The 24,281-nt window shown below is 34.5% G+C and overlaps 2 protein-coding genes across 2 annotated transcripts; one reads left to right on the top strand and one right to left on the bottom strand.

Moving 5' to 3' along the window:
* LOC126868132 (cell division protein ZipA-like) lies at positions 1–3,121 on the top strand. The gene is made up of 3 exons (XM_050623353.1): positions 1–12; positions 1,732–1,819; positions 2,554–3,121. The coding sequence occupies exons 1-3, from the start codon at positions 1–3 to the stop codon at positions 2,970–2,972; spliced, it is 519 nt and encodes a 172-aa protein (XP_050479310.1). The 3' UTR covers positions 2,973–3,121.
* Positions 3,122–18,318: 15,197 nt separating this feature from the next.
* Positions 18,319–23,370, bottom strand: LOC126867972 (nuclear receptor subfamily 2 group E member 1-like). Its single transcript, XM_050623071.1, has 3 exons — positions 23,138–23,370; positions 20,857–21,080; positions 18,319–20,147 (listed from the first exon to the last, which is right to left on the bottom strand). Exons 1-3 carry the CDS (start codon positions 23,214–23,216, stop codon positions 19,476–19,478), a joined length of 975 nt encoding a protein of 324 aa, XP_050479028.1. The 5' UTR covers positions 23,217–23,370; the 3' UTR covers positions 18,319–19,475.
* Positions 23,371–24,281: the final 911 nt, after the last annotated feature.

Here is a 24,281-nt window from a genome sequence, read left to right as displayed (position 1 = left end):
ATGAAGTTCCTTGTGAGTACAAATTGATCTTTTGTATCTTTTCCTTTCTAATTTAAGATATTCTTCTCTATGTTTAGTAAAATTTTATGCTTTCTTAGTAAATACACTTTCTTACATATATTTTTTTGTATTGATAAAGATAAATTGGAAGCTTAAAGATAAATTTAATGAATTTTAATTGTTTTGTTATGTTTTGTCTGAAAAATTAAACAAATGTTTGCTTTGCTTGGCGAATTTTTTTCCTTACGTTGATTTATTTCTTTCTAAGTGATAATGAATTAGTAAAAATAAATAAATTATGCTTTGTTGTTATTATCACGTATATACTATCTGTAAACATTTAAGCAATACTTTTCTATGTTTAGCAAATCCATTTTTTTTTATATATCCTTCTTACTGTAGTTAGTAAAGATAAATTAAGATTGTTTGAGAAACGTTAATTATGTTTTGCTGCCGTTCTTATAAGTATGCTTTGTGTGGATATTTTAGTCTTACTTCAGTTTAGATAAAGGATGAATAACGTGAAAATTATTTTATACAGTGCGTGTTTCTCCTATTTTTCAATTTCATGTAAAGATACATTTTCTCTCAATGAAGTGGAAGATTAAGAAGATTGATTTATCTATTCCTGTGACAGCTTAGAAATTTATTACTCATTGTATACACAGTGGAAGTTAATTCGTAATTAATTTTAGTAAATTCATATAGAGTAGATCTTAATTATAAATCTCAGATAATCAATTATAAGTTTGTTGTTTTCTCACATTCTCGTCAGTCAACGAGGAATTGATAAATATCATTTTTATTCATGACAATTTAATTTATTATGTGAATGAGATTAAACCTAGATTTTCAAGTTGAATAAGTTTAAAATAACTAACTAATGATAATATTGACAGAGAATTGATAAATATCGTTCACCTAAAACTATTGCATATTGCACCTATTGAAATGTATAACAGTTAAAAAAAAGTTGCTTATCTTCTACTTAATTATTTAGTCAATTAAATTATCACAATAAGGAAAGACTAAAACATCATTGGTATATAAATTCATACCCGATTATATAGCAGTTCTCGTTGAAAGTTACTTGACCTACATTATCTTCCACAAAAATCTATTATCACAAGCGAGAAATCGCACCACTACATCGTTCGAAAGGTGTGTATCAGGCATTTACTGCTTTCAGCCTTTTCCTTCGTGAAAAGTTACTTTACTCGTATTGTTTAAATTATGTAAATGTCTACAAGTGTGCAATGGTGTGTATCGCGAGAGACTGGCAAATTGCATTAGCCAGCTTTCTCGGTCGTAAACTCAATTTTTTCTTTTATCTTTATCCGCAATTTTCACATATGCACGCATTTTTATGACATTTAGGAGAAATGATTTATCCTCGTATAATTTTCTATTTTACTGTCAACACGTTCATCTCTCCGTTACAAGATGCGAAGTGAGTCGTGTTAGAGAGTAAACTTTTGTTGTTCCATAGATACGTTCAATGTTTATCTTCCGCAGTAAAGCTGTTAAATTATTCGTTTTACGCTAATTATAAGTAGTTTCGAAAGTAATGATAATAAATAGTATAAAGCGACGAACAAATCTTCGTTTAATTATAAGAGATATTTAACTGATTTCGATATATTTTTTTCCAAAATTGCGAGTGAGGCCATTTAGTTAAGGTAGTTCTATGATACATTCAAGATGGATATTAACAATTGTTAAAAATTGTAGGTTTTAATATTGGCCGTGGTGCCTATTTATGCTACTGGTGATGTGTTTGGTGACCTTTTGGGACAAGAATTTCAATACGCTACCATTGGTAAATTATATACTTTGTTCTTTCAACGATAAATTCACGAATTATATCATATTTCTGATTACATTTTTGCATCTTCTTAATAAGATTGTAACAATAGTTGTGTGTAAATATTCATAGTATTTTAGTAAAATTTCATTGCTTTCAAACATGTTAATTACAACAAACCTGTACTTTAATAGTCTGATCTTTCAGCTCTCGTTCCCTCAGTACCTATATTGATCTATATCGTTGTAGGAATTTTACTTTCACTCTCAATTCACCTTTACCCAAATCCTTCGTTGACTGTACACTCTTATGTCATACCTTAACCTCAAGTATTTAGCTACTCCTTGCATTTCTAACATTCGAGTATCAGTTACTTGTTAGAAATATTCACATCAAGTTTCTATTCCAACATTATATTATGTCAGTTTGATGTTTTATTATTCGAGCATTATATTATATTATATTAAATCATAAACGTTTGTGCAAACTCATTATTCCCATAGACATAACGAAGGAAACGAAGCAGAGATTCGTTTCGTCCACTAAATATTATAACGGGTATTATAGTTTGAAAATTTTACAAGATTTCGCACATTGTATGCATTGTCTTCATTTTTAGCTTTTAACTTACGAGATAAATTCTTCGTTTAACAATGACTGCAGCCATCTCTTTTGTATTTCGTCCTCTTCTCGTACAATTTCTCCAATCCACCATCGTAATTCTAACTTCTCAAATTGAAAATTTTCAGACCACGTTCGCGACAGAAGGCAAGCTGGTCACTTACGTACAGTGAACCAAGCACCAGCTCAGATCCAGCAACTTTTACACGCACAGCAATTTCGTCCACCCGTAGTGCCAGTTCCGGCGCAACCAATTCCAAAACTGGGACCAGCTCAGCCTAGCCAACCTCAACAGCTATCGCAGGCCCAGGTCTCGCAATACCGGCCGCAAGTGCAATTTGCTTCTGGCGTTCAGCAACCGGACTATAGATCAATTCCATTGGGCGGCGGCCAGAAACCAATTCTTCCACAGCAACCGCAGTATCGCCCTCTTCCTCAGCAAAATTTTAACGCCGCGCCGCAGTACTCGTCCAAATTACCACCACACATTCAACAATTGTTGCAATTCCAAAACAATCTGAGTAACTCAATTCCTCGAAGAGCGTAATCAAACTTGGAAGGTGGTTGCAAGATTGCTGTATAGAACTTTTGCTTGGTCATGAAAAGTGATATTTTTGGTTTTCATTTGAAAGTCGTTCTTTTGCATGATAACTGATTTTTGTATATTTTTTTCTTGTTAAAAGGTTTGAAGGTAAAAATTTGAATGTTCAGTAGAAAATAAAAGAAAGCGAAGTAGAGTGTTTAGCAGATTTGGTTAATTATTTTTTGACAGGATTCATGAAATTATTGGTAAATTGAGAATAGGATTTCTTAAGATTTTTGAATGTTGGTTTTGAATGCTAAATATTACAGATGTTAAGATATTTTAGGTTGTTATATTGGTATTTGTAAGATAAAGTAGTACAGAATTGAATGGTAATTCAATGGAAAATAAAGAAGAAATACCGTAAGATAGAAATACGATTAAAGTTAAACATATATGGTCTATTTTACATATCTCCTTTCAATTTGATCCTTATCACCAATAGGTATCGTAATGTTTCTTTTTCTGATATAGAACAGAACTTGATTTAAATTTTTGTCTAATTAAGAATACAGTTAAATACTTAGATACACTGATAATACCAAGAAATACAAACCACTTCTTTATAATTTCATTTTTATATCTCATAAACGGGCAGATGAAAAGACGTGTTTTCCTCTCGTATAATATCAAGTGTAAATTAAATTGACGTTTGTAAACTAATACACATTGTTCATATTTCAATAGAAAAAAGCCGACATTTATCATTTTGATAAACGTATTTAACGATATCATATATTCCATGGTTAACCGAACAACAATTTACCATCGCGACAGAACTGGACTTAACCAAGCGAACCGAGGGGGTTCAAGATGGTATGGCATTACGTCAAATTACGTCGTTAAACGCACCGCTTCGCATTAAGCGCACTCAATTCGTCACTCGAGAAATCAAGGTATCATCGCACCGATGGATCCGCACAAGGGGCGGGTTTTCAGCTTTCCGGGACGTGACAGGGTAGACGACAACCCCCTTGTCGTCGCCCTTCGTTCGCGCGACAACCCACACGTTGCAGTCTCCGTTAGAGAACAGCCCTAAACTGTGACCGTACCGCAGTCACACCACCCTGCCCCGATTTTTACCTTCGTGCATGCCTTGAATACATCCCCCGGATGGACTCACCGACAAACAGGGAAGAGGATTAGCGAGTCCATTAAAGTCGCGGACTCTATTATCCAAAGGGCACGGCCACGGTGACATCAACCGCCTGCCAGTGGCGTAGAACGGAGTTTACTTCTTGTATTGATATTTCTTCTCCTATTTTTCTTGTATTATTTCTTTTCTTTTCTTCTTTTCGGGATTTTAGTTTCTTTTAGTATGTTTTGTATCGTTATATATAGAGTTGCTGGAAGTGGTTTTGTTATAGTTTAGTAGTTTAGATATAGTTATATAGTTATATAACTCATATTCTCCAGTTGTATAGTTTGTTATAGTGTTATATGGTGTTTATATGGTGTAGTAGTATAGGTTTTATTTTTGTGGTTTATCTTTGAAAGATGGACTAGATTTTGTTTATATATTAAGTTTGCTCTATATTACTTATATTTTTCCATTTTAATTGTAGTTCCTTAACGGTAATAATGTAATATTTAAAATGATGATAATGCAACGAAACGATAAAGTCTTTGAATGTTCGTTAGTTATTTGTGAAAAATATATTGCGGGGAGAAGAATAAATATAATAAATTTATTTCGACGTTCGATATGCATATACAAACCATATACTATGAAGTGTAAAATCTTCGAATTACTCGGACAAATTTTATAAAATATAAGCTTGCACATATATAAAAAATATTAATTGTAATAAAATAATGTTTTAAATATTTAAACTTCATAGGGCTAAAACCAATAGCTATATGAGCGAACTAAAATACATTTACGTGAATGACAGTAACGCTAACAAGATAGGAATCAAAAGTTCGATTAAGTCGCGCACGTACCATACAGTTCAAGCGATGCGTTTCTCGTCTTATATTGAAGCGATTCTATTCTATTCTATTTTTTTTTTTTTTTTTTTTTTTTTTTAGAAAGAAACCAACGTAGGATCGACGCCATTGGCAAAATGGTGGGGCGAGGGGTCACGGAGGCAAATTACAAAGGGAGGATTACCGGCAGCTGGGCTACCAAGCAACCATCTCTCTTCTGGCTCTCGTTCGCGAGCCATCCACGTCGTTCGAGAGCTCTTTGTCCTTCGACGCATTGGTAACATAATTATCGGAGTTATAGCAAGCCAAAACCCAAGCCGCATCTGAAGGGGTCGCATGTGACGCCCGGTTACGGACTGACACCGCATGCGCTAGCCACATATGCACGCAAGACATTCTGATTGGTAATTTGCAACACGTTCTAAATGTCCTAGTTCTAAGTTTTCAATCAGGATGAAGTACATTGATTCAGTAAGAAAGTATTTGAACATTTAGCATAGAAAACTTTTATGTTCGTATTGTATGTGTTACATAAAAAATTCCGAAATTTCATTAACACTGTGATGAGACACGATTGTCGTGATAATGTTGGTAAAGTCTGAAGCTGATCTGAAAATATGTACAGAGATTACAAGATATTTACTGTAGCCATATATTTAGTAAAAAATTAGTATACAGCGTGAGTAGTCATCTTAAGCACATAAGTGTTAAACATGACTGCCTGAATATCGAGGTTTAGTAATACGATCGAGAATTGACTATTCAGATACCTTTTTCTAATCTATATGAAATATATATTAAATATTTTCTAATTTTTATATATATTTTCTGATTTGTTTGATGAACTTTATCGATATAATCATGATAGTCAAATCTCATAACATAAAATCCAGAAAATTAAAACCAAATGATCTCGAAAGTATACATAAAGATAAAATTCTTATGGTAAGGTAACAAATAACTAGACTAGAAAACGAAACGAACATTGCATGAAGTCATTAGATCGAAAGCGTACTAACTACAAGATTTATTGATTCATGAACAGAAGCAGCTTTCCCCAAAGCAACATATATTTCTACACAAAACCAAGCCGTTCCTTTCGTAAGTTCAGCGCCACAATTTTAAATTTTCACGGCGAAACTCGTACAAATCGTGAACGCGAGTAGCACGACTCGATTTGCAAAACGAAAATTTCAATTGAAGCAATTAATTCCCAGACCTTCCACTACCAGCTGGCTCGTTATGCGAGTGTCTTGTATGGAAAGCGAGCAGATCGCATGCACACACTTTGTGTGTGTGCGCGCCTAATTATTGCCAATTCGATACAACGTAGGTACCTAATACTTGAAATGGACTTTGCATACCGGTGTTTCGCAATAATGCGATTTGCCGCAATCACAGTCACGTTTTTGCAACGTTTATATGCGAGGACACACGCATACAACGGAACAAGGGTCGACCATTTATTGTTTAACCAGTGAATGTCGATGTGATGAAATGTGAAAGGAAGTATAGACGCGAAATCGTGAATTATCTGGTTGATAGCGATTCTGAATCGTAAATAAAACGGCATAAGAGCCAAAAATGCATGAAATATGAGTTCTTTAATGGAAAGATGTATAAATTATGATAGGTAGATTAAATTGAACGGCTTACAATAAATATAATTCTTACTCAAACCTGTCTTTTTTGAGGAAAGCAAAAGAGCACTTTAGCATTTTTGTAGTAATTTTTGTTGAATACATGCCGATTTATTTTTAGTAAAATATTCATCGTATTACACAATCACTGTGAGTGTACCCGCAATTATATAGCAGAATTGTATCTAATTAGTTATAAAGTCATAAAGTCGTGGAACCGTGACAAAGGTTACTTTTATGGAACCGGTTAATTTCATCGGCAATGAGCCAGGTTATGGACAATTTTTTAGAAGATCGATTCCATCACGTTATTCGTTTATGATTACTAGACCGAATAAAATCTCGAAAAATTTGACAAGAATTGTTTTTGTTATAAGACCGTCAATTTATTTTATCGATTAGATATTTTAATATTTTGTTGAATTATATTTCTTATTTACAATTATATTATTGTTTTTTAAATCTTGTTTTTTTGAAATCTAGAAAAATGTCGCGTGATTAGTTATATAAAGAAATATCAAGTTATAAGTAAATATATGTCAACATCTCGCCTTTTTTGATATACTTATATGCCTATCTTAAAAAACATAGATATACTATATAGAACAAAATATAGAATATTTTAATTATAATATTTTAAACATAATTATTTATAATAATTACTAATCTTTTGATATTAGTCTATGATAAGATGCCTTCGAATGATTGACGTACGAATTATAGGGTGCAATAATTATAGGACGTAAATCCAGCCGGATTTACCGTACTAATGTTGTTGTTCCATTTTTCCATTGGAAAACAGAGTTAGTAACTTTCATAACAAGATATGGAAGGAGCGTGTGAAACGGGTTGCGGTTTGCCAAAGTGTTCCAATAATTGCGCTTAATCCATAGGGTTGCGGCACGCGGCCAGCAATCGCAGGCAAATCTGTCGCAACCCTCTTCTCGTTTCAGCTTTTCTCGGTTGAAGCTTTCCTTGTTTCAAGTTTAAGGTTCTGCTGTTCCAAATCCTTTCTATATACACAACGAACGAAACTTGTTTGTAAAGTATCGAAATATTTCAATAAATAAACAATAAACTACATATTCAATTATTTTTAACATTTACTATAAGTAAACACATACAGTTATGATCAAAAAAAAGTTTAAAATTGGAACTTGCATACAAGTATTAATAATTTTCATTTGTCATTGTACCTTTTTAAACTTATCTAATATTAAGAAAACTTGTAGAAAGTAATATGCGTGTTAATTTGTTTCTAAGCAATAAAAGTTTTCTTCAATTTCAGAATTTGTATGTTTTGCATCTGGAAATGTTTCTTGAAAATTATTTCCTTAATAACCATTTCAGTCGCCTTCTACGGAAGCGATAGTAATTTTTTGATCGCGTTATACGACCCTGTTACGATGCGGAGGCCTATCGTACGTCATCGAACAAAGCTAAAAGGAAAACGTTCATACAAAGTACAAGAAAAAGCACACACGATGCAAGAGAATCTTCGGCTAAACGATACCGATTTCGTCGAGCCCCTGACCCTTTTTCAGTACCGCGAAACCATTGTGAAAAGAAGCTAGACCGGAAAAATCCAGCATGGCTGACGAGTGACGGTGGCCAATCATTGCGTGTTTCACAGCAGCTGCATGTCCCTCGGGGATCCAGATATTTCGACTGTCGTCCCTTTTTCGCTTACGAGACGCCCTAACTTTCTGATTTTTGCCTTACGAAGTCAGCCATTGTGAAGAGACCCGTTTTCTTTGAATATCAGCCAGAGTACGTGGATCCTTCTTCATGCGGTCTTAAGCCTGAGACCATCGTGCCGGTCTCGGGATTGTCTACAGTCTACGTTACACGCGAGCTTTTTGTCGTCTTAATCGTGTCTTTGGAACGCGACCATGCTGTTTTCGTATGTTGCCTGTGTGCTAACAGCGACCATGTACGAAAGGAATTGCGTTATACAATGGAAGGGACCGCAAATCGAAAGAAACTGGATCGCGATGTTTGCAGAGATATCAAGCTGGGGAATACGTAGTTCTCGTAGATACGATAAAAAATTATGTTTGCACAAGGGTTTTGGGAACGACGCGGAGTCTTTCAGAATGGATGACTTCTTTATGGTTCATTTTAAGGGATGACTTATGTATTTTAATATTTTTATGTTCATTACTAGAAACTCGGGACATAAGGACTAGGATATGTATGGAAGAGATATCTGATTGACTATACGGTGGATCCTTGTTTGTATGAACAAGATAATGTTTAACTCTGAATATACGAATTCATATTTATTCTGAGCCTCTATCATTTGAACTACGGTCGTGCATAATTTTAATTAGATATACAAAAATGCGTATTTTTTTATAATGAACATATGCGACCATTTGTTTGTACTTAGAACAGGTTCTATGTCTCAAAAAAGGAACAAATGTGTACGTACTATGAGAATGATAATATATAATAGGCACAATATTTAATATATTCTGTAATACATACATTAAATATTATAAATATAATACATTAATTTATATTTTAGGATAATTTATACTTGTTCATCGATCGTTGTACATGTTACAGATAGATTGTATAAGGCTTGTATCTTATAAAAATTATAATAAGTTCGTCATTATAATATGTATAATTCTCCTACTTAGACTTCGTAAATTATTTGGAATATTTTTGACAGTCAATTAGTGTATGTGATAATTGTGCCGCAATTCTCTATCGCATTTAACGAGTCCCTCTTTTTCAACTACCTGATCATGAGTAAGCACAATTTCTCACCATGACAAATGCAAATTCATAAATCACATTTCTTAAACCTGCAGGATGTTCAATACAAAAGAAGGATCAATAAAGAAGAACAGAAAGTTCAACAGACTTTGTTTCTCAGTGTCCTTGGCACACTTGTCAAATGGTCGAACCCAAGTTCGGCCAATTTTAACAATTAAAGTCACTAATATCGGAAAACAGATTAGAAGGTGGACGATGATCTTAGCTTATTTGAAGGACACGGACTGAGAGCCGCCTAGAAGTTCAACAACGTGCGTCTCGTTTCTGTCTAATCCGAGAACGTGGTAACACTGCAAAATCCATAATGATCGACACCTGTGGCCGAGTTTCTTGGTCGAAGAATACCGAAATAATACCGAAAGGGTGGTTCTTAGCTGCTTTGAACGGTAGCCACGTCAGGTAGAACTATGCTCGACCCCCTGTTGGCATCCTTTAATGCACTTTCATGTAGTTAGCACGTCCGTATAACTACGCGTGCGCGCTCCTAGCGAAATCTTTAACGTGAAACCTGTTAACCGATTAGACGGGTTCGTTAAGAAGGAGCTTCGCTTTTCACGTTAACCAAGTTAATTATTACGAACATAGCAACTCGTGCCTTAACAAGTGTATCCTGAATGTACTGAGGCATTTGCAAATGAATCTCTGAAGCTAATCGGTTGTTATAATTATTGTGACAGTTGTAATAAATTGGGAGCTTGTTGTGGAGGCAATACGAGTAGATATACCATGAGTTAGATCGTGAATGATTGCAATTGGTCACCAACTAAATCGTATTATATTTACATAAGCGATATTGTCAATTACATTTAGGTTTGGAGTTGGAAATCTTAAGCTTATGAAAGTTCTTTCCGTTTCTGTGCATCGTAATTGAAAATATGAAGTAAATATGGTGTCTATTTTTATTTAACTTCGACTTTTATTAATCTTCACTACATAAATATATGATAGTGACATAATAGAAAAAATTACATAGATAAAAGGAATATAAGCATGAAGGTTGTTAATAATAAATTAACCCCGTGATTAACTTCGACTATTATTAATCTTCACTACATAAATATATGATAGTGACATAATAGAAAAAACTACATAGATAAAAGGAATATAAGCATGAAGGTTGTTAATAATAAATTAACCTCGTGATGCTCACATCCATGACGTATAGAGCACGTAATTAATAAGTAAAATACATTCCCATAGCGGGCATAACCCAATGCATTCGCCGTTTAATTGTTTTCTTGTTTTAAACATTAATTGTCACGGATAGGAGATCTCCTTCTTTTAGGACTGTTCTTTATCTATTAAATGTCCATATAAACGACAGCCATTTTCTACTTCTAATGTCTAAGTTGAAGAAAAACTTGACTGTTAAGAGATTAATAAATGTAGAATTTTACATTTCACGTGTCAAAACTTAGATAAAAAATCATCCTGTCAAAAATCTCATAGAAAATTTACTAATCTTTCCAGGTGGGGGCAAATTTTCCGGAGAAACGTTGTCTCTCAAAGGATTAACGCGAACGTGGAGAGGAAGTGGCACGTGACGGTGGCCAGAGACGATCGCGAAAATAAAGGAATCAAATCACTCGACAACGGATACCCTATTTTTCGATCCGTGACATTTCACTCAGCAACCGGTAAGGGTAGTCGACGAGGCACGATCAACGCCCGACATAATTTATTCGGACAATAAGCGTGCGTCCTACTGCCCTCCCCCTTACGATGCTCGAGGCATCAGTGTCATGGCGGTGATGAGCCCTTCAATGACAACGACCAACATAATCTGTTCCCATCAGCCAAGTAGACATAATGGGCGCGTCGACGGGGGCTAACAATGGGGCGGCATTTTACAGGAGAGTGCCGCTGGAACTCGAAAACCCCCCACGTGAATCGCTACGACTAGAGGAAAAAGTAGAACGGCGTAGAAGTGAAGAGGGGGGTAGCGAATAAGAGCAGTTTTTTGGGTCGAGGAAAATTATTGTTTACATTTCGATTTTTTGTTTCTGCGGTCTGAGTTATTAGTATATTAAATTTAATAGATATAAGCATTTATTTACAAATGTTTGCAATATATCTTTCTATTTTCTGCAATCTATTACGGATAATCAGAATCACATTTAGAATAGTGTACATATCGATAATGTGGAAATATTTTAATTATTGTGTTAATTGCTGAAAGGTATGCTATATTATATTTACATTGTATTATATTTTATATTATTTATATATTTTATTTCTGGAATAAATAGTAAGGCCAGTAGTAAGGAGTAAAAGGATAGTGAGAGCTGCTTCGAATTGTTTATTGAGTTCAAACTTCTTCTTATTAATTTTTAATTATTTATATTCTTCGAACCCTGTCGTAGCTAATTGTGTTTAGAAAGTTTTCGCAAATAATAATATTCGTATTAGAATTATTAAAAATGTTGTACTTTTATTTATAAATACAATAATATATTCGCTATAATCAAGTGTGAAAAGTTGAAACTAAGAACGATTTCCGAAAAATGTAATTATGACATTAACAAAAAGTCAATAAGTAAACACCGTAATAAGCATGCACTTCACATTTTTCTTTGATAATTCATTAATTCTATAACAATGTAAAAATATGACCATATTTACAACTATAGATAAATCTAATAAACCTATTACTGACATCTTAAAAAATACACAAACTCGCCTTATATCTTTTACTTATATCACAAACAACTTAAATACACTGAAAGATGCTATTCCCGGTTTAACGTAGGCCGACGTTATCCCTCCGATGAATTAGCCAAATATTTTGGAGGAGTTAAGAAAAATGCGTTAGCCAGAAAGATCGTCGACGTCGCGAAGGGTGGAGGGCCCAGCTGGCATCTCTTAAGTACTCACATAAACGGGAAGGGAGCGTTATCGTTCGCCATGCTTCGCTCAAAACCGATGAAAATGTACGTGCAGGCCATCCACGGCTTTGCTTTATTAAATTCCTGACACAAGACGCCCCAGAGCACGTGCAAATATTCATTCACGACGAAAAACCAGGGGTGCTTCGTCACGCGAAGCGCGCGCCTTAACGCTAAATTCAAGACGTTCCAGCGCGTGTGATTTAGCGGCGACGTTCAGCAGTATTCTCTTGCTTTCCCGTATTTCAATACATCTATATGTTCTTTTATTAAATAACTGAACGAAGTCGAAATACTTTTGCTAATAATTTTAGTCATTTCGAAAAAATTTTGAACAATTTTTGAAAGAAAACAAAAAATTGATTTATTTCTGTAAATTCTATATATTTCTATATATTTCTTTATATTATTAAATTCTAAATATATTTCTATACAATTTTCGACGTCGTCTTATAAAATTTTGTAGGAATTTTATACGGGATGTTGCAACTCCGCTGCGATTCTGAATTTTTATATTTCAGTTCCCTTGTTTCACAGAGCAAAAGGGCTTGTAATATTTTACGAAAGATCTTTGCACAAATAAAAATAAAAGGTCATGTGTGTCAGTAACGATTTTCTCGTATTTCCTTCAAACTTAAGGCACTTCTTAACAATACAGAAAATACTGCTGAATCGAAAATGACTCAAGTAGCAGAATTAAGCGAATTTACGAGAAAAGAAGCTTAAAAAGAAATACTTCTGACCAACGAAGCGATTACTTATTCGCTTATCAAACAAGTACACATACGTAAGTATCTTGCAAGTACACAGAACCAACTACGACACCACAAAAGCACGAAACAGTTGAATAGAGCCAGTCCTCTCCCGGTGACGTAACGAGTCTCCCAGTAAAGTTACCAAAATCTAAATCGGTGAAGTGCAGCAATCCCAGTGCAGCGGTGCTCCAGTTGCTCGCTAATTGACTACAATGCCGGCCGCGTATGGAGCGCATTTTCTGTTTTGTTACCTCAAAACAAAGCGTACAATGCGGCTAACCTGTGAGAGGCCACTCGACCACCGTCGTAGCTCCCACCCCTTGCCGATTCCGGATGGCGAAAACTTCGACAGGACGCGGAGGACGACTAGTCGCTCGAGGATCAGGCGACGAAATCGAGATTGTAACATATAGTCGAGTGCCCTTTGTTAACCCACCGACGGAGAGCGCAATTACATCCTCGCCCCCATTGTGCCTCGACAGCTTTTTGTTACTGTTTCGTCCGGTTACCTTGTTCCGAGCGACAGTAACGGGGAGGAATGGCCAACGAGAAAGAGAGAGAACGAGAGAAAGAAGGTGAAGTAAAATTGCAAAGAAAGCTTGTACGAGGTATTGTAGACTTTGGAATTCATTGAGATTTGACTCAGATTCTCCTCTCGTGCTGTAATTATAATTTTAGTGATTCGGGAATGTGGCTTGTCAAATTCTAAATAAATATCTAACAATAATATAAAATGAAATGAAAAGAGATAGAGATGGTATTTACTATTTTAAGTATGCTAATAAAAATATGTAGAATTTTATGTTGTTACAAAATTAATATTTTCATCTATTCATATTCTAACTAAAATTTACAACTAGCAAGTAGAAAGATTAATATAAAATCAAAAAAATAAATTTATCTATTATCATTTTGTCCAATTCTAAATTTTTTTATTTAATATTTCCATGTAATAAGACAAAATGAAACGAAAGTATTAAGTGCTTGACAAATTAGCAGCAAACGGCGACAAGAACCTCTATCCAGATCGAAAAATTGCCGCGTAACAAAAAAGGAACGCAATGAAGGCAAAAAGACAAGAAACAGTCGATCGAAATAATACATTGAATTAGAAAAGGAGGAGTATAAATCCTACCAACATTGTTCCCGCTATTGTTTTTCGAAATGACCCGCGTGTTACTCACCCCATTGGACGTCTTGCGGCAAGGTGCTGACATGCTCCACCGGTGGGAACCACTTGTCGACTTCGTGGTCGAATGTACCGAGCATACACACGCGCAATTACGCAATTGTATCGATACGATTGATACAATAACTGCTGGGGAGGTCTCTTTTATTTTAAGCGAAGGAATTCTGGTGTGTTGCCGACGACGACGTCCCGATCGTTCTGTTCTGGTCGTCGTCATTGTTACCGTTGTTTTCGTTGTTATTGCCGCTGCTACTGGCTCCGTTGTGATTTCCATTCGTTCTTTCGACGATCTCACCATCGAGATCGGGGATTATTATTCGCTCGGTTGGAAACGTTACAGTATTACATGCTGAAAAGCGCTGCCTCCTCGAACAGAGAAGCACCACTCTTCTGAAGAGTGGCGCACAGGGGTGGCCCTACTGCGGATGCTGAATGTAGAAAATTGTAACATACGGTGTTTCGAGGGTTTCATTAGATCGAGATGTTAATTGCGAGCGGCACGATGCGATTTCGTTCTTCTTGTTTCGATTTCTTGTTGCTGCGATTTTCACTTCTTCTTCCTGATTTGTCCCCAATATGATCTGCAAAATGTCTTAATTTATCTTTATTCAATTGCTTAATATTGAACGTTTAACGGAATTTTCGACAAATTACAAATAAATGATTCTAATCCATCCTACTTTCAAAACCAAGTTGTATTGAAACAACTTCGATCCCTTTTCTAAATTTCAAAAAAGCAACCGCTTCGGAATTTAGTCTATCTTTCGGCGAATCATATCAGTTGTTTTGTTTCCGCATCTTGTTCGAGGAAACTCGATTCCTGGCTAACACACCATTTACTTCTTCTCGTTCCAGAAAATTCTACGAACTGTTAAAGTCCTGTAGCTACAGCTACCTTGTAGGTAACGGCCACCGATACTTTTGGGCGGACTGTTTACCTGAGTAATTTGTCAGAGCATAATGTTTGGATTCGAAATCCTTGAGCCTTTGGGATCTCGGTGGTTATCTTTTAATCCACGCTTTATGATCAAAAAATTGTCTACTTCGCCAACTACTTACCCAACAGTAAAAAACAATAATAGTAATAATAGCTTTTATAATAAAATATTTTTAAAGAAATACTATATCAAAGTGTATAGAATTTATTTATTCTATTATTTATATTTGGTTAATTCTAAAAAGTTGTAAGATATGCGCAACAAAGAAAAAAGTGTGCCTTTTGTTACCAAATTTCAAAGTAAGTTCTAATCTGAGATATTTCAATTGTATATTAGAATATTTAAATTACAAGTATGTCTGGATAAAAACTTTGGATAAACTTTTATGTACATAATTAAACCATTTCTATCTATAAGACCTACATATATAATATTTGTGTTCTGTTTACTCTATGCACTTAATTTGTAATCAAAACCTATATATAGCGTATTCTTATACAGCAGTAGATTATTCGATAATTGTGCAACGGTGTAACTTTCGAATCATTATTCCGACTACATAACTCCGCTTTCGAAAAATGATTCGAAGTTCGTTACATCACTGGATCCTTCGATTATCTAAGGAACTGGGTTGGTAGCTATCGAGGTGCTGAGTATCGATGTAAACAGATTTATGAGCAAAGAAACACAATGATTGTTAAGTGCTAACATTTCAGAGTTCAGTCATGCGAATCAGAAGAGTCACTCGAACACGGTAGGAGCTAGCGCCGATACATTTTCCGTCCCGCATCGCTTTCTCATTCATCTCCGCGAAGAAAGAATTCGTGAGAACATTTTTACAATTCTGAAGTATATTTCTTTCCTAACTGTTTTGTGTCCTCGGACCAATTATAGCTATAACGTTGTTTTTAACGAAAATAAAACAACTTAGCATATAACAGAAAAAGATAATTTTCATTTCCTACTTTATAACTAATAGTTAAAAGCTATTATCAAAGGAAATTTCGTTTATCCTATTATGAATTATACATTAATAATAATTATAATCAAACATTACAAGTGCTAAAATTTTTCAAACACATCAATCTTCCACAAAACTTATGAAACCTAATCTGTAATTTCAACAGAGAAGCTAATATACAGGGTGTTCGGCTGCAGGTGTAAGGAAATTTAAGGGCTGATTCTTAAAGTCGAAATAAGACGAAAATCAAGAATAAAAAAATTGCGTTTTCGGTTTTAATATTCTGTAGTTAATGTTAACAAGAATCTCTACGTAGAAATTTAAATTAAGATATAATTGAAATTTTCAATAGCAATAAATGTTATAACTACTCGCTTTTTGATAAGGTAAACAGCTTTCGTAATTGTTGGCAGAATTCGAATATTTCCAAAGAAATTCAATTACACAGAAATTCAATTAAGAAATTCCACGTATATTTGATTGTAACTTGAAATAATCAGCTACGAAAGGATCATTGATCTCAGATCATCGTTAAAAATAACAGAGCGTTATATTTCTGAAGAGTGCGTGACATTTGCGTACAAAAAGCACGATGCAGACTTTGTCAGCCACCTTCCTTTGAATGTTTCGGATGCCTTTTCACCGGTCAACCAAGACGATTATTTACCCGCCTTAGTGATTACACGTCGGTCTACCATAGTAGGAAATACCTCTAAATATACTGACAGCCTTGAGGAACTACGATGCGGGAAACTTTTGTGCAGCGATTACCACTCAAATCACCGTAAAATTCTTGTGAAATGCGTTTCATTGTGCCACGGAAAACGCAGGTAAAATTTAGATGTTTCTGTTGTCGGGGAAAGTTTTTTTCTTGTCGGCGGAAACAGGACGTTTCGAAATCTTTCCGTAAAAAAGCATTAGCCTTCCGTTTGTGCTTATTTTTCTTTTTCTTCATTAGTTCTTATTAGTGGTTTATCAAAATAAATTGCTATTCATTTCTTAACATTCTATATCTTAGATTGGTGTGCAGTTTAGACGGAAACAATAAAAAGCAGTATTATCACTTTCACGACGTAGCGCGAGAGGGCCTAGGGTAAGTCATCAAACATAACATTATAGATATCATCACATGTAATGTAATTAATATTTATTTTCTATGAAAAGTAGGAAGTGTGTGTATTTTTTTTTTAAAGCAAGAAAGCTTGACGACAGAGAATTATTTTCTAAATCATTCATTTTAAATACTTCGCAATATTATTACATTATTTAAACAGTATATTGTAACACGAATTATAATCCAAGACAGATGTGTTTTTGTATAATTTCAATTGTTTCTTAGATGTCGGTTCATAAGACTAAGAATTATTAAATGCGAATTATAAATTAAAAATTAATGCAAGGAACGAAGAAAAGAAAAATTTTCTACATTTAACAAGAAAAAACGGATTAAAGGAATGTATATTTATACAATTAAATAATTTGTAACATTTTAGTAACATATTTATATATTCCCTATGTATCATTCAAATATACAGTAGCGCTATAGGCGCCTATTATTTTCATAAAATTAGTCATTGCTATATAATACTAATTCGTACAGACATAAGTACATATATCTATTTTATACTTGCGGGCGTTCATTTTGCTTGATTTTATTAACACGTGTAACTTTTCTAGTTACTTGAAAATTTATATAAAATCTTCGATTACTGACAAAATTTCAATAACAAAACTTTACATTTTAAAAAGTTTCAGATTGCCACGAACGCAATTAAAATAAAATAAGTTGTGCATGAATTTACTAATTATCATAACTATATATATGTAACTATATACAAAACATATATATATATATAGTTATGATATATATATATAACTATAGTAACATGTAGGACATCTAGAATATAATATAGGATATTTCTCTTAACTTCAGCACCTTAAATGTCCCGTTTATATCTTATGATAGGAAAAAATAATAAAAGAAGAGAATATTCGGTTCGAAGGTGCAAATGTACAATATGTTGACTTTTACGTGACCTTTATCGAGAAAATCATGTTTGTACGGTGAGTAGATAAAGGTAAGATTTGTATGTTTCAATGCAAAAGATTTATTTCAGGAGGTGTTCGAAATATGCACCATTCAACTCAATATATTTTGAAGACAGAAAATGAATAATTTCTTTACATTTTTAAGCATCAGGAACAATTACACGATACATTGTTCCAATGAAAATATGTCGTCCCATTTAGAAATACTTCGATGAGCTTGAAATCTCGAAAAAGATGGTCTTGAGAAAATTTGTTTATCTATCACACATCGAACTGAATATTCCTTTGATATCTTTTCCTATCATAAGAAATAAGCCAGATATTTAAGGTGGTCAAGTTAGGTGAAATACACAAATATACAGGGTGGTTGGTAACTGGTGATACAAGAGGAAAGGGGGTGATTCCACGCGAAAAAAGAAGTCGAAAATACAGAATAAACATTTCTTTTTTTTAATTTTTCCATCGAGACAATGATCTACAGTGAGATCCATTATAATGAGACGCGATAAAGTGCACGCGTACCGAGCGAAAATTCAATGTCGATTTTTTCGGAAACAAAGCCTCAACCGAAAAATGTTTATTCTATATTTTCGACTTCTTTTTTCGCGTAGAATCACCCTCTTTCCGCTTGTACCGCCAGTTACCAACCACCCTGTATATAATACAAAAATAATGGATATATATTATCATCGCGTATCTCTAGTACATTATCTCCAGTTACGCAGTGTCTCTTTTTTTTTTTTTTTGATATGCTTTCATCACAGCTTCATATATTCCATTCCTTTACATGATGCTATTCAATACATTTAACTCTATCTTTGCAGTTAATGACATAACTTTGTACAATTTTCTATACAGACATTTCCTCATTAAGTATTTTATTGAGGTTCGTTGGCCTGGCCTTCCATGAACTTTATATATTAGATTTTCAAGAAAATGTTATAAAATTTTGACTATTTTACTCCAAATCCAGCTGATATATTATTTTCTAATTTGCTCTTTCTTTTTCTTTTTTTTGCTTTTTTAAATTTTAATACAAAATATCGAATTATACACTGAGTGAGTCAAATCTTGTTGAAGTTGAAAGAAGAATTGAGAGGCTTCTTTAAGAAGAAATGATGCGGGGATAAGAAGAAAAGATAAGATTCATTTACTTATCGAATATTTCACGATTGTCCTCAATCATGTTCTTCTAATACACGCATTTTGTTCTTAGAACTAGAAGCACTGAAATGGTTACTGTATCCCTCTTATTTCTTTTGGCCGACTAAATATCTAATATGTAGGAGGCAAGTATATCAAAATCATTACAACTCTAAACGAATTCATACCATTTAAGCAGCCTTGTACATATCGCAGATGATCCTCTCGATAGGAATGATGCCGATAGTCCTCCTGAAGAACAACTCCTCGATGGCATGCGTAGAAACGGAACGCAGCGAAGGGAGCAACAAGAGTAATTTTCCAAACCTCAGAGCACCTAACGATGCACCACTTAATCTTTGACCAAGAGCAAGTTGCGCTCCATCTCTCAATCTGGCGACTGCTGCGGCATCCCTGAGTCTACTTCCAACACTAGGAGAGGCTGATCCAGTGCTACTTCTACTGCTTGGAGTAGGTTCGCTATCCAGTCCAGCTTTGAACAGTACGATCGCTCTGATGCACGCGAACTCATGCTGATCGAGATTCATCGCGTGAAAACCAGCCAGTGTTTCTCTAAATCGATTCACTTCGACTGCCAGACTAAGACCATGAGGAGCGGGCGGGAGAAGGGTAGTTGGATCTAATGTTGGAAGGATTTGAGCGGCGGCGAGGAGAAATAGTTCTCTCCACGAGAATTCTAATAGAGTCAATTGATCCTCCAGGACCAGGCCAGTTCCTGCTGCTAGTTCTTTGGCCCAATGAACGTTCAGGAAAAGTAATCTAGCTGCCTGTTCGCAGATCGACTCCGCCGTTACCGCCGGGATCAACGGTACAGATGGCAAACCCGCCATGTTGAGTGGTATCTATAAATTTGAATAAAAACCTCGTGTTCAGTGGTTGTAGATTTAGTGGATGTGTTTAGAATAAGATGGTGAGCTGGTTAGCATCTGCAGAAATGGAAAGTATTTTAAAATTTGAGAATCAGAAATTATAAAATTCTGTATAGAGGATTTTAGAGCTTGTACCGTTCTATCGTTCAATATTTCTACGTGTAAAAATACTCCATAAAATTATCTTAAACAACAGAATAAAATTTAATGTTATTCGTAGATAATTCTTGCCAAAATTCATCTTCCGTTCTATATTTTATATTCCAAATATACGAATTTATAGAAGCCTAAAACGTTATTTTTCAATCCTCTTTTCCACTTCGATGTGACGAGCTCAATTTCACAAATATCAATCATTAGACATACGACGTTTATGCATTTACGGAAAATGCAAACATACACAGAATGCGTATGACATGCAAAAATGTATATAACATCGGAAGTATAGTACTTATTAATTAAGTGAAACTAATCTCTGTTTAGATTCTATTCCATTCCATTCTGTTCCATTAAATTACATTACATTACATTACAATATATTTCATTACACTCCATTGCTTTATAGAAATATGAATTTGTAAATGTGAGTATCCGCAATCTAGCGATTATCTAATTTATTAACGTGTTTCGTGAATTAAACAACATATTATTCGCAAAATTCTTCTCATATATACATATATACCTTCGACATGGCCAAGCTGTTGCAGTAAACAGGATGTGAAAGAAGATGATGAGGAGTTGGTGTAGCTACGGAGACTCGAGATTCTGTCGCTGGTTTGGGCAAAGCGAGATTCAAAGCTGTCGTTGGTGGGGGCACCATGCTGGCCATCATTTCGGGTTCTTTAAAATACAAGGCCATCTGCCTCCGCAGAGTTGAGTTTCGTGGTCCCCGTTCGTGCTGCACAGCTTGAAAAATACAAAAATTTACATTAATACATCATTTAACATATATTACGAGGTGTGTTTATTTACCTCATACACTGCAAGATCTTATAAATAAATTTTCCTTATGTTTTACTAAGATTTTTCACAGTCAATAAATTCTATGCTTCGTTTAATATACAGGGTGGTTGATAATTGGTGGTACAAGCGGAAAGGAGGTGATTCTACGCGAAAAAATAAGTCGAAAATATAGAATAAAAATTTTTCGTTTGAGGCTTTGTTTTCGAGAAAATCGACTTTGAATTTTCGCTCGGTACGCGTGCGGTCTCGATGGAAAAATTTGAAAGAAAAAAAAAAAATTAGAATCACCTTTCCGCCTGTACCACCAGTTACCAACCACCCTGTATAGCAACAATCTTTTAATGTTAAATTATTTGCAAATTATATTACACTTAAGTTTTGTGTGTTCCCAAGCACGATTTTTTAAGCAAATTTTTTCTATATAATCCTTTGAATTTTTCGATTACAGCCTGATCCATCGGTTGCATTAACGATGTTACGTTTGGTGGAAGAAACATAATGTCAAACAGTTCATTTCTTAATGTATTTAATTCTATAACGGAATGGGGTGGTGCGTTATCTAGTAAAAGCAGAACATTCCTCTTTCTTTCTGTTTCCTGCTGATATTTTTGAACATTAGGAATAAATTTCGAAAAATGCCAGGTTTTAAAAAGTTCGGCACTCATCCATCCATTCTTCTGTGCCTTGTAATTGATCGAAATAATGCTGAGAGGCTTAAAACATTGAGGTTTCACAGACATCCTAACTATAAACAATGAAAGCTAACGCGAACCCGAGGCGTTGGAACACACTATGGCAGTTATCCGACCCTTACAAATTTTAAGGCCAGGTGCGGTACTTTCTACACCCGAAACCATCGATATCCGAGGTAGCAACCTCTAACAGAAAGCCATCTTATCGGTGTCATAAATATAATCTTCTAAAGAATTTTAAATGCGTACAAAACCGTATAAAGTTATCTTGAATTCTTTAGCACTGTATTCATTCGCAAAAAGTTTTACACCATAAATGTTTAACATATATTTGTGGCTTTTTTTCGTATACACATAACTTGAGGTAACCCCACAGAAAAAATCACAGATTGAAAGTCTCCGTAATTTTGGTTTCAAGAAATTGTTGATCATATTGATGCACCGAGTTGAGTTTACAGTCGTGGTGATTCCGCTGTCCTCAAAAAAGTATGAGCCAATGATGTCAAATATTATATTATATTATATACAGGGTGGTTGGTAACTGGTGGTACAAGCGGAAAGGGGGTGATTCTACGCGAAAAAAGAAGTCGAAAATATAGAATAAACATTTTTTTTTTAAATTTTTTCATCGAGACAACGATCTATAGTGAGATCCATTATAATGAGACGTGATAAAGTGCACGCGTACCGAGCGAAAATTCAAAATCGATTTTCTCGAAAACAAAGCCTCAAACGAAAAATTTTTATTCTATATTTTCGACTTCTTTTTTCGCGTAGAATAACCGCCTTTCCGCTTGTACCACTAGTTACCAACCACCCTGTATATATTACATATACATTATATCACGACTTGGAATGACGCATGATATTCTTCCTCATGACACCCAATATTGAAATGGTGACGAAAGAGTCGTTGAGTTCCGTTAACTGTCTCGACACTTTTTACGAAACTATCGTCTACGAACACTCGATGCTCTGATGTCCACAGCGACATGATAACAAATGAAATCACATAGCCTGAAGCGTTAAACGCCCTCCTACTCAAGCCTCTAACTCCACTACTTGCTTCCTAACATTCATTGAAAATGCCGTAACGCACCCTGTATTATGTTATCGTATTGCTATATTCTACAACCAGATATAAGCGACAAAATATTGAGAAATTATGTTCGTTTTCAAAATATTGGAAAGAATTAGAAATTTGTTTAAATATTGTCTCTAACATTAACATCTTCCTAATGTGGAAAATTTATCCACATTTTACGTTATAGCCGACAGATAAATTTTATAATACATCATGGAACTTACCGTCTTTGTTCATGCCGACATGAATACACTTGGCTAAGCGGCATGCTCTACATTGATTCCGATGCGTTTTATCCACCATGCAACCCCCTTTAGATTTTGCTTTGCAGACGTACTGACGATTTCTTCGTATCGATCTCTTGAAGAAACCCGCACACCCATCGCAAGCAAAAATCCCATAATGCTTTCCTGAAGAATGATCCCGACATACCTTACAGGGAATATCATAAAGAATACGACCTGCAATAATATAAAAATATCTTTTTATCAGTTTTGTGAACGAATTTAGTTGACTAAATTAATTTAATCAAACGATTCGTATAAATTGATTAGGCGCCGAAAGTATAATGAAAAAAAATAGCTATTAGTAATGTAATAGTTTAGGTTCATATGTATCTTTAAATTTGAATACTTTAAATATCTGAACCAAAAATTGCAAATAATTAAACTAGTAGAAAGGAAGAAAATAAAGGAATTCTACTTTTGCAATATGAGCAATAACCATTACAGAATAATTCACTTTTTCACTTTAGAAGCCCAAGGTTTAAAGTCATTTTTAGCCTAAATAAAGTAAACAATTTTTATTGATAGGAACAATATGTGCATGTAGAATAATTACTCTGTAATAGTTTATAATATGAAACATGTAAATGAAAATAGAAATGACTCCATGCTACACAAAACATATACATATATTGCCAGCAAGTTATTATTCAGGACGCATACATACATTCTTCGTAATGAAACATTTAAGCAAATAAAGCGTAGGTACAGCATCAAATCAATCCGATAACGTCTAAAAGCGATTGAAAATGAAAGCATGACATGAAATTGGCAGAACTACAAAAATAACGCGTGCCACTCACATGCAGTGTTCTCAAAAGTTTATTTTCAATGCAAACTTCGTTGAAACAATTTTCTTAAAAATAGTAAAAGCTACCATACATATAGCCACAAGTACCCGTCAAGTTCCAAAGTACGAACACACGCATATTCAGTTATCGAATACTCTATGCCTCACCAATTTTCTTACGTTCGACAACGAGCGAAGAGAACGCACGATAGAAGTCTCTGGTTCTGAATCGATCTTTACCTAAAAGGAGTATTCTTATCCCGTTCCTGATGGCACAGAAGAAAGGAAAAAGGC

This window comes from Bombus huntii, chromosome 7 (assembly GCF_024542735.1).
Source record: "Bombus huntii isolate Logan2020A chromosome 7, iyBomHunt1.1, whole genome shotgun sequence".
NCBI lineage: Eukaryota > Metazoa > Arthropoda > Insecta > Hymenoptera > Apidae > Bombus > Bombus huntii.
The sequence above is the reverse complement of the archived record's forward strand: the minus strand, read 5'-3'. Positions and strand labels throughout refer to the sequence as shown.

What these genes read in the sequence shown, in the direction of transcription:
- LOC126868132 (XM_050623353.1), top strand. An exon ending in ATTTCAATACGCTACCATTG is followed by an intron (nt 1,820 to 2,553) that starts GTAAATTATATA and finishes GAAAATTTTCAG; the next exon opens with ACCACGTTCGCGACAGAAGG.
- LOC126867972 (XM_050623071.1), bottom strand. Translation starts at nt 23,216, where the DNA reads ATGGTGGATAAAACGCATCGGAATCAATGTAGAGCATGCCGCTTAGCC. An exon ending in TGTCGGCATGAACAAAGACG is followed by an intron (nt 21,081 to 23,137) that starts GTAAGTTCCATG and finishes GTATTTTTCAAG; the next exon opens with CTGTGCAGCACGAACGGGGA. An exon ending in ACAGCTTGGCCATGTCGAAG is followed by an intron (nt 20,148 to 20,856) that starts GTATATATGTAT and finishes TCAAATTTATAG; the next exon opens with ATACCACTCAACATGGCGGG.